The sequence below is a fragment of the Nerophis lumbriciformis genome, linkage group LG19 (assembly GCF_033978685.3).
Source record: "Nerophis lumbriciformis linkage group LG19, RoL_Nlum_v2.1, whole genome shotgun sequence".
NCBI classification, from domain to species: domain Eukaryota; kingdom Metazoa; phylum Chordata; class Actinopteri; order Syngnathiformes; family Syngnathidae; genus Nerophis; species Nerophis lumbriciformis.
In genome coordinates this window covers 41,589,696-41,601,624 of record NC_084566.2, presented here as the reverse complement: position 1 = coordinate 41,601,624, position 11,929 = coordinate 41,589,696, and the positions used below count along the sequence as shown (strand labels likewise).

The following is an 11,929-nucleotide window of genomic DNA, read 5'->3' as shown; positions in this document are numbered from 1 at the left end:
GTGGAGGTTCGGGGTTTTGCACAAATGTGATGCACCATGTTAGATGTCCCGGTTTTGTGACTGTCGTAGACATAAACAGCGTCACAGCTCTTGCAAATCACGTAGCCAGCATTACTATCATCCTGATTTACAACCTCATAAAAACGAGTCCACGCTGAACTTTTCTGGCTTTTTTTCCCCTGGTCTTTAGTATTCCCTTTTTTAGTTTGTCGCGTACCACGTTTGCTGCCGGCGTTGCCATCTCTTTTTTTTTCTTCTTCTGTTGTGGCATATGCTGCAGGTGCCTGCTCGTTTTTCGTATGTGGGTAACAACATTTAACTATGTATATATATTTCCGAATTGGTTTAACTGCCACCCGCCTGAATCTATTTAAAATCTAATTTTGTTTAATTTCAACCGCCCGACCCGACCCGCGGATAAAATCTAATTTTTTTTTAATTTCATCCGCCCGACCTGCGGATAATCCGCGGACTCCGCGGTTGTGTCCGCAAACCGCGCATCTCTAATACCTTGGTTGTTTCTATTTCTTGTTTTATCCTTTATACTTATTTATCACATTTGAGTATTTTAGGTGATATATTCTGCACTTCTTTGAAAATGTATTTTATTCATCCTAAAGTAATTATGACACTATCTTCCCCTTTTCTTATGTCTGTACAGCACTTTGGCCAACTGGGGTTGTTTTTAGATGTGCTATATAAATAAATAAACTGAACTGAACTGAACATTGAAGGAAAACAGAAAACAAAGAAAGGAAGGGAATAGGAAGGTAAAGATTGGGCGAAAAAGATAAGAAAGTGGAGAATAGATAAAAACGAAGATGGAAATGTGAACTGAAAGAGAGAAAGATGGAAATAATGAGAGAGAGAAATAAGGAAAGTGTCATGTCTGTGTAATCATGTTTTGTTTTAAGTCATGTTTTGTTTAGTTTCTGGCTTTTCACTCCCTTGTCTTGTTTGCATGATTACCCATTAGTTTCACCTGTTCCACGTTTGGACTCATTGTGCACTCTTGTTTGTCACCATAGCAACCATTAGTTTTCACCGGTAGTTTCACGTTTTGAGTCACGCACCTGCTTTCACTAATCATGTCCATAGTATTTAAGTTCATTCATTTTCTGTTGTTCGTCCTGACGACCACACCACATTTATGCTCTGTCCATTGTTTCATGTCCATGTTCACGCTGCTCCTTTTTTGTCCGTGCCAAGTAAGTTTTCCTTATTCAAGCCATAGTTTGCAAGTTTTGTTTAATTGTTCATAGTTTATTCTCCGCCACTGTGCGCGCCTTTTGTTTGATCCTTTTTTTTTGTATTTATAGTTAATAAATAAATCATGTACCTTAATTCCCGTCTCGCCCGTGCCAACTTTCCGTTGCATCCTGGAAAAGCACACACCCCCGGACCAAGTCGTGACAGAAAGAAATCCAGTTGAAAAGGAAAGGAATGAAGGAAAAATGAGTGCAGGAAGGAGGACAATAGGACAGGAGGATTGGAAGGAAAGAATGGCTGAAGTTGAAGAAAGGAAAGAAAAAGAAGTGTGTAGTAAACCTAAATATGATGATGATGATGATGTGTGTGTGTTTTGTCAGGTACACGAAGATGAAGACGGCGACCAACATCTACATCCTGAACCTGGCGGTGGCCGACGCCCTGGTGACCACCACCATGCCCTTCCAGAGCGCCGACTACCTGCTGAGCTCGTGGCCGTTTGGCCAGGTGGCGTGCAAGGTGTTCATCTCCATCGACTACTACAACATGTTCACCAGCATCTTCACGCTCACCATGATGAGTGTGGACCGCTACGTGGCCGTGTGTCATCCCGTCAAGGCGCTGGACTTCCGCACGCCCGTCAAGGCCAAGATCATCAACGTGATCATCTGGGCGCTGTCGTCGGCCGCCGGCCTCCCCGCCATGGTCCTGGGAAGCACCAAGACCAACAATGGTACCTCTTGATTGATTGATTGATTGATTCAGATTCAGATTCAGATTCAGATCAGGTCTTTATTGTCATTGCACAAAGTACAATGAAACTTTGTTTTCAGCACAAACCCGTTCAAGATGAGACAAACAAACAGTGTACAGGGCTACAGAACAGGAACGCTGAAGAGTCGCCATTTTAAGGCGCCCCGTAAAAGATGGGAAAAAGGTCAAACGCTGGGGAAAAAGACGAGTAAAAAAAATACAATCTAGACTGGACTCCTAAGGGGGCCTAGTCTGGAGTGGGAAAAAAACCTGGCGCAGTGGAAGAGTGGCCGTGCGCGACCCGAGGGTCCCTGGTTCAATCCCCACCTAGTACCAACCTCGTCATGTCCGTTGTGTCCTGAGCGAGACACTTCACCCTTGCTCCTGATGGGTGCTGGTTAGCGCCTTGCATGGCAGCTCCCTCCATCAGTGTGTGAATGTGTGTGTGAATGGGTAAATGTGGAAGTAGTGTCAAAGCGCTTTGAGTACCTTGAAGGTAGAAAAGCGCTATACAAGTACAACCCATCCATCCATCCATCCATCTTCTTCCGCTTATCCGAGGTCGGGTCGCGGGGGCAGCAGCCTAAGCAGGGAAGCCCAGACTTCCCTCTCCCCAGCCACTTCGTCCAGCTCCTCCCGGGGGATCCCGAGGCGTTCCCAGGCCAGCCGGGAGAGATAGTCTTCCCAGGGTGTCCTGGGTCTTCCCCGTGGCCTCCTACCGGTCGGACGTGCCCGAAACACCTTCCTAGGGAGGCGTTCGGGTGGCATCCTGACCAGATGCCCGAACCACCTCATCTGGCTCCTCTCGATGTGGAGGAGCAGCGGCTTTACTTTGAGCTCCCCCCGAATGACAGAGCTTCTCACCCTATCTCTAAGGGAGAGCCCCGCCACTCGGCGGAGGAAACTCATTTTGGCCGCTTGTACCCGTGATCTTGTCCTTTCGGTCATGACCCAAAGCTCATGACCATAGGTGAGGATGGGAACGTAGATCGACCGGTAAATTGAGAGCTTTGCCTTCCGGCTCAGCTCCTTCTTCACCACAACGGATCGATACAGCGTCCGCATTACTGAAGACGCCGCACCGATCCGCCTGTCGATCTCACGATCCACTCTTCCCCCACTCGTGAACAAGACTCTGAGGTACTTGAACTCCTCCACTTGGGGCAAGATCTCCTCCCCAACCCTGAGATGGCACTCCACCCTTTTCCGGGAGAGAACCATGGACTCGGACTTGGAGGTGCTGATTCCCGTCTCAGTCGCTTCACACTCGGCTGCGAACCGATCCAGTGAGAGCTGAAGATCTTGGCCGGAGGAAGCCATCAGGACCACATCATCTGCAAATAGCAGAGACCTAATCCTACAGCCACCAAACCAGATCCCCTCAACGCCCTGACTACGCCTAGAAATTCTGTCCATAAAAGTTATGAACAGAATCGGTGACAAAGGGCAGCCTTGGCGGAGTCCAACCCTCACTGGAATTGTGTTCGACTTACTGCCGGCAATGCGGACCAAGCTCTGACACTGATTATACAGGGAGCGAACTGCCACAATCAGACAGTCCGTTACCCCATACTCTCTGAGCACTCCCCACAGGACTTCCCGGGGTACACGGTCGAATGCCTTTTCCAAGTCCACAAAGCACATGTAGACTGGTTGGGCAAACTCCCATGCACCCTCAAGGACCCTGCCGAGAGTATAGAGCTGGTCCACAGTTCCACGACCAGGACGAAAACCACACTGTTCCTCCTGAATCCGAGGTTCGACTATCCGGCGTAGCCTCCTCTCCAGTACACCTGAATAGACCTTACCGGGAAGGCTGAGGAGTGTGATCCCATGTCCACGCGATGTTGCAGAGTCTTGTCAATCAGAATTCAGAATTCAGCTAGCTTTTGTTGCCATGCTGTATCAAATCTGCCTGTGGCCTTCAGAATCAACAATGTGGGCGTCTGTGGACTGTAAGTAAACGGCCACATACAGTTGATAGACAGTTGCCATAGCCAATCAGATCACAAGTTGTTGACAGTAGCCTATCTAAGTAGCCTGATGTTAATGAGACTGTGATTGGATACTTACTTGTCATTCCAATGTTTAGTTTAGTTTAGTTTATTCTTCTTCTTCGGTCAATGGTCAACAAAATAGTTGTACAGTTGTACATTCATAGATTGAACAAGAAAATGTTGCAGACCGAAAGGGTTTAGGCCAGTGGTTCTTAACCTTGTTGGAGGTACCGAACCCCACCAATTTCATATGCGCATTCACCGAACCCGAACCGTAATTGTCACGTTCAAACACTGAGGACATCTATTAAACAAGACAAAAGGCAAGGAATCAAACAGAGACAGAATTCAATTTGGACTCAATATTGAGGAGAGACATGGCCACTGCACTCTCTGTACAGTCCTGCACCACGCTCTGACGAAGAAGGTTTTCGTCTCCTCTTTATTACAATATTCAATGTTCACGCACCAACACATGTCTCAGCAGGAATGGGGAGTATGTAAAACAGTTAGGGATGCGCGGATAGGCAATTATTTCATCCGCAACCGCATCAGAAAGTCGTCAACCATCCGCAATCCACCCGATCTAACATTTGATCAGAACTGCATCCGCCCGCCATCCGCCCGCACCCGCCCGTTGTTATATATCTAATATAGACGATGTAAGGCATTAGTGAGGTTATAAAGCTTTTGCCTGTTAAAGAAAGGAGACTGATCCAACGCAGCACAGACATTCGCGTGCCACGCTGTCACGACCCAGACGCACACCAGTGCGCAATCATATGGGAGCCGCGCTGAGCGCACCTCCAAGCGCGTCTCGCTGCCGGCGACGGCCGGGTATATGGGCCCGACGCTCCAGCGCCATCCATTTTCAGGGCTAGTTGATTCGGCAGGTGGGTTGTTACACACTCCTTAGCGGGTTCCAACTTCCATGGCCACCGTCCTGCTGTCTATATCAACCAGGGTGAGCCCCACCCCTTTCGTGAGCGCACTGCGCGTGGAGTGACCCCTGTTACGCGCCCCCGGCCACGGGGGTGGCGGGCAGGTAAGCTGCTTACCTGCTGCGCGTGACGCCGGCCGCGGCGAAGGCGGACGAGGCGGGGTGTCGGTGCGGTGGGCGCGGTGGTGACCCTGGACGTGCGTCGGGCCCTTCTCGCGGATCGCCTCAGCTACGGCTCCCGGTGGGGCCCTCTCGGGGGAAGGGGCCTCGGTCCCGGACCCCGGCGAGGCGTCGGGGGCCTTCTCCGCTCCGTAAAAGTGTCCATCTCTTTTCTTTTTTTTTCTTCTGTTGTGGCATATGCAGCAGGTGCCTGCTCGTTTTTCGTATGTGGGTAACAACATTTAACTATGTATATATTGTAATGTTCCCAGGAACGTAGGCTCATAGACTTATTCGTTTGTCTCGTATTTATTGTAATAAGATGCAATGTAACCACACAACAGCTCCAATGTGCGTCTCCCCTCTTTCCCGGCAAAACTCGAACTAACACTTCCTGTCAACAACGTCACTTCCCTAACTTGCCCGGAAGTCCCGCCCCCCAGCCAAAGCCATTGGCTAACACCCCGTAGCTAGCCGCTACATCATATTTCCGAATTGGTTTAACTGCCACCCGCCTGAATCTATTTAAAATCTAATTTTTTTTTATTTCAATCGCCCGACCCGACCCGACCCGACCCGCTGATAAAATCTAATTTTTTAAAATTTCATCCGCCCGATTCGCGGATAATCCGCGGACTCCGCGGTTGTGCCCGCAAACCGCGCATCTCTAAAAACAGTCATTGTTTTCGGTCGCTTTGAAGACCAAGAAGTGGGATTTCTCGGGCTTGGGCTCTTCCTGGATCCAGCTGGGGCAGGTGTTGGAGGACAATGGATAACCCCTCCCGTCTCCTGACCACAGTGACTTCGAGAGGGCAGCGGGTCGTAAACAGCGTTGACCTCGGTCACCAAACAGTTGGAAGAGAGTTTGTGAAATACTTCAGAGAGAGTTCGTTTAACACTTCAAAGAGAGTTCCTCTGTAAGTTGAGCAGATCCTGCCATCTGTCCGTGTTGAAATCACAGTGGAGTTTTACGAGCCTTCTTCCTCTTGTTAGGCCTCGAAAGACAGCATTCATAATACAACGTTTCTTTTGTGATAACTTACAAACAATTATTCCAACAGTAATCATAAAATGATGTTATCATATTAAAGAAATACTAATAAAGATATATTTTACAAACGGAAAGTTACAGGAATGTACACATGATTCCATGTTTACATCTCATTGTGCAACATGTGAATGTTTTAGTGGGAACTAAATGCGATATCTGAAAGGGGTGCACATTATTTCCAAAGTAGGATTCCCCACCCAGACATAAAATACTAGTACACAGCTCATGAAAAACAATGTTATAGTCATTGTAAGTGGGCCAAAACACTTATATTAGAAAATAATCTCATGGAAATGACTGCTGTTATTTGATTATAATAATAAAACTTTGAACTTGTTATTTAGTCAGGTTTGGGACAGGTGTGCTGCAGGTGTGACCACTGTGCATGTGCACGTCTGACATCTCTCACATGCGCTCCACATGAATGCTCAAGGAGTTTTTGCGTTTGCTCACACATATGGAAAATTAGAGGGAACATTGTTTGGGTGTATGTCTTGACCTCCGCGGCGGAGGCTCTGCCGAACCCCTGAGGCCGACTCGCCGAACCCCTAGGGTTCGATCGAACCCAGGTTAAGAACCACTGGTTTAGGCTGAAGTGAGTATCCATTCACAAGTTTCAATTTAGCAGGAAGCAGGAAGTGTTGCGCCGTAGCCATAGAGAAGGAGAACCAAACGTTGATTAGGTGGCAGATATATATTTGCAAGGCCATTTTCAAGAAGGATATTTAAAGAGAAACCACATCTTACATCTACAGCGCTAGCTGTACAAAGTCGGGACCCGGGGTGGACCACTCATCTGTGCATCAGTTGGGGATGTCTCTGCGCTGCTGACCTGTCTCCACTCAAGATGATCTCCTGCTGGCCCCACTATGGACTGGACTCTCACTATTATGTTAGATCCACTATGGACTGGACTCTCACACTATTAACTAGATCCACTATGGACTGGACTCTCACACTATCATGTTAGATCCACTATTGACTGGACTCTCACACTATTATGTTAGATCCACTATGGACTGAACTCTCACACTATTTTGTTAGATCCACTATGGACTGGACTCTCACACTATTAACTAGATCCACTATGGACTGGACTCTCACACTATTATGTTAGATCCACTATGGACTGGACTCTCACACTATTAACTAGATCCACTATGGACTGGACTCTTACACTATTATGTTAGATCCACTATGGACTGGACTCTCACACTATTAACTAGATCCACTATGGACTGAACTCTCACACTATTTTGTTAGATCCACTATGGACTGGACTCTCACACTATTAACTAGATCCACTATGGACTGGACTCTCACACTATTATGTTAGATCCACTATGGACTGGACTCTCACACTATTATGTTAGATCCACTATGGACTGGACTCTCACTATTATGTTAGATCCACTATGGACTGGACTCTCACTATTATGTTAGATCCACTATGAACTGGACTCTCACTATTATGTTAGATCCACTATGGACTGGACTCTCACACTATTATGTTAGATCCACTATGGACTAGACTCTCACTAATATGTTAGATCCACTATGGACTGGACTCTCACTATTATGTTAGATCCACTATGGACTGGACTCTCACACTATTATGTTAGATCCGCTATGGACTGGACTCTCACTATTATGTTAGATCCACTATGAACTGGACTCTCACTATTATGTTAGATCCACTATGGACTGGACTCTCACACTATTATGTTAGATCCACTATGGACTAGACTCTCACTATTATGTTAGATCCACTATGGACTGGACTCTCACACTATTATGTTAGATCCACTATGGACTGGACTCTCACTATTATGTTAGATCCACTATGGACTGGACTCTCACACTATTATGTTAGATCTGCTATGGACTGGACTCTCACTATTATGTTAGATCCACTATGGACTGGACTCTCACACTATTATGTTAGATCCACTATGGACTGGACTCTCACTATTATGTTAGATCCACTATGGACTGGGCTCTCACACTATTATGTTAGATCCACTATGGACTGGACTCTCACTATTATGTTAGATCCACTATGGACTGGACTCTCACTATTATGTTGGATCCACTATGATTTGGACTCTCACACTATTATGTTAGAGCCACTATGAACTGGACTCTCACATTATTATGTTAGATCCACTATGGACTGAACTCTCACACAATTATGTTAGATCCACTATGGACTGGACTCTCACAATATTATGTTAGATCCACTATGGACTGGACTCTCACAATATTATGTTAGATCCACTATGGACTGGACTCTCACACTATTATGTTAGATCCACTATGGACTGGACTCTCACACTATTATGTTAGATCCACTATGGACTGGACTCTCACTATTATGTTAGATCCACTATGGACTGGACTCTCACACTATTATGTTAGATCCACTATGGACTGGACTCTCACACTATTATGTTAGATCCACTATGGACTGGACTCTCACTATTATGTTAGATCCACTCGACGTCCATTGCACTGGTCGCCCAGAGCTACCCGCCATGGCCCAAGCGGTGGCTTTGTCAGATAGCAGGCTCCTGATGAAAGCTATTTTAGCCTGGTCAGAGGACTAGGAACCAGGCTGTTGATGAAAAACTAATGAGCGCCGATGAAGAAACTGTTTGCAACAGCCAGACTCTCTGGTCAAAAACAAAGAAAGAAAATGGAAAAACCAGGAATCTGCTTTTTTGTTTGTTTGTTGTTGCCAGGGACAACAGAGTGTGCCCTCCAGTTCCCAGAGCCGTACAGCTACTGGGACACGCTGATGAAGATCTGCGTGTTCATCTTCGCCTTCGTGCTGCCCGTGGTCATCATCAGCGTCTGCTACACGCTGATGATCCTGCGCCTCAAGAGCGTCCGCTTGCTGTCAGGCTCCCGCGAGAAGGACCGCAATCTGCGGCGCATCACTCGCCTGGTCCTGGTGGTGGTGGCGGCCTTCGTGGTCTGCTGGACGCCCATCCACATCTTTATCCTGGTCAAAGCTCTGTCGCCGGATGTTCCCGAGACCACGCCGGTGATGGCGGCCTACTTCCTCTGCGTGGCGCTGGGCTACACCAACAGCAGCCTCAACCCCATCCTCTACGCTTTCTTAGATGAAAACTTCAAGCGGTGCTTTAGGGACTTCTGCTGCCCAGCCGCCCGTAGAGACTGCCAGGGCGTGAGCCGGGTGAGGAGCACCTTGAGGGACCACTCATGTCCCCGGGAGGCCCCCGGTGACCCTGGGCAGGCTAGGCCCGTATGACTAGCTATGGACGCGTCCTCGCCGCACGGCCCCGGCTGGGAAGACTCCAACGACCTGGGCTTGACCCAGATCACCACAGCCATCTGAGCTGTCTGGGATGTGGATAATTATGTAACACCTGACACTGTTTAGTCAAACATTTCAATGGCTCTCAAATACGGTAATTGTGGGGAAAATGGTTAATGTCAATGATATGAGATAAAAACAAAACAAAACACCTCTTTTAACCTCTAAAGTCTTAGTGGCCACATGCGTGGACAGCACCTTTTAGCTCTTATTTCCAAAATTGTGTACACTACTGATTTGGGGTCTTATGGCCACTTATGTGGACACTTATACTGCCATCTGGTGGTGTTAGAAGAGTATAACATACAATAGAATTTGGAGTAAAAATAAGAATTAGCATGTCACTAAACATGAAGTACACATTTGTGTACTTATGGACTAAGTACATCATATCAAAAGATGATTCTTAGTTTTTATTCTAATTAGGGTCCAATAAGCCCAAATAGCAAAGAGAAATTAAAAAAGCATGTAAAAAAAACAGCTTGGGCCTTAAGAGGTTAAAGGATTATGAGGCGATCTTATTCACACATTGACATCACTATAAAGTCAAACTGCAGTTTTGATAAGTTTTGTCTCTGTAAGTGAAATAATGATAATAATAATAATAATAATAATAATAATAATAAAGGATAAAATGTAAGCTTTTTGCAAGTTGGCCATTTAGAACAAATTTTCCGAGCGGGTGAACAAAAACAAAAAAAGAGGCTAATGTTTGATTATATAAGTGTTTTCTTCACCTATAATATATGTCTGTATACAAAACTGTTAGTGTAGGCTCCCCTATGTGGTCCAAAATTATAATCCCAATTAGCCTGTTCACCTGTGGGATGTTCCAAATAAGTCTTTGATGAGCATTCCTCAACTTTATCAGTATTTATTGAAGCTTTTTTTGAAACATGTTGCAGGCATCAAATTCCAAATGAGCTAATATTTGCATAAAAATAACGTTTTGCAGTTCGAACGTTAAATATCTGGTCTTTGCAGTCTATTCAATTGAATATAATTAATGAATATATATATTGCAAATCATTGTATTCTCTTTTTATTGACCGTTTACACAACTTCACCGCTTTTGGCTTTTGTCCATTGGAATTTTGGCATACTTGCCAACCCTCCCGGATTTTCCGCGAGACTCCCGAAATTCAGCGCCTCTCCCGAAAACCTCCCGGGACAAATTTTCTCCCGAAATTCAGGCGGACTCAGGTCCATGAGGACCTGAGACCGCTAACCCACAATATAAACAGCGTACCTGCCCAATCACGTTATAACTGTAGAATGATGGAGTGCGAGTTCTTGGTTTCTTATGTGGGTTTATTGTTAGGCAGTTTCATTAACTTCCTCCCAGTGCGGTAACAACACACAACAACAGCAGTCACGTTTTTGTATACCGTAAAGCAGTTCGTCTGCCGTAAACAGCAATGTTGTGACACTCTTAAACAGGACAATACTGCCATCTAGTGCATTTGATGAAAGCACTTTTGTGCGTGCCACACAGCAATGCATCATCAGAGAGGGTGTTCAGCATGGTTCGAAAAATAGTGACAGAGAATAGAACAAGGATGGACAATTCAACCCTTAACTCAACAATGAGTAGATGAGTGTTATGTGTGTGTATATGTGTAAATAAATGAACACTGAAATTCAAGTATTTATTTTATATACAGGTAAAAGCCAGTAAATTAGAATATTTTGAAAAACTTGATTTATTTCAGTAATTGCATTCAAAAGGTGTAACTTGTACATTATATTTATTCATTGCACACAGACTGATGCATTCAAATGTTTATTTCATTTAATTTTGATGATTTGAAGTGGCAACAAATGAAAATCCAAAATTCCGTGTGTCACAAAATTAGAATATTGTGTAAGGGTTACATTTTGAAGACACCTGGTGCCACAAACTAATCAGCTGATTAACTCAAAACACCTGCAAAGGGCTTTAAATGGTCTCTCAGTCCAGTTCTGAAGCCTACACAAACATGGGGAAGACTTCAGATTTGACAGCTGTCCAAAAGGCAACCATCGACACATTGCACAAGGAGGGAAAGACACAAAAGGTTATTGCTGAAGAGGCTGGCTGTTCTCAGAGCTCTGTGTCCAAACACATTAATGGAGAGGCAAAGGGAAGGAAAAACTGTGGTCAGAAAAAGTGTACAAGCGATAGGGATCACCGCGCCCTGGTCAAGATTGTGAAAAAAAACCCATTCAAAAATGTGGGGGAGATTCAGAAGGAGTGGACAGCTGCTGGAGTCAGTGCTTCAAGATCCACCACCAAGAGACGCTTGAAAGACATGTGTTTCAACTGCCGCATACCTCGTGTCAAGCCACTGTTGACCAAGAAACAGCGCGAAAAGCGTCTCACCTGGGCTAAGGAAAAAAAGAGCTGGACTGCTGCTGAGTGGTCCAAAGTCATGTTTTCTGACGAAAGCAAATTTTTCATTTCCTTTGGAAATCGAGGTCCCAGAGTCTGGAGGAAGACA

At 45.6% G+C, this 11,929-nt stretch overlaps 1 protein-coding gene across 1 annotated transcript in view; it reads left to right on the top strand.

The window, feature by feature from the left end:
• Positions 1 to 11,055, top strand: part of oprk1 (opioid receptor, kappa 1) — a 14,765-nt gene extending 3,710 nt beyond the window's left edge. The window contains exons 3-4 of the mRNA XM_061978757.2: positions 1,590 to 1,942; positions 8,851 to 11,055. Coding sequence (XP_061834741.1) covers positions 1,590 to 1,942; positions 8,851 to 9,383 — 886 coding nt within the window. The 3' untranslated portion in view covers positions 9,384 to 11,055. The remainder of the gene's footprint in view (positions 1 to 1,589; positions 1,943 to 8,850) is intronic.
• Positions 11,056 to 11,929: the final 874 nt, after the last annotated feature.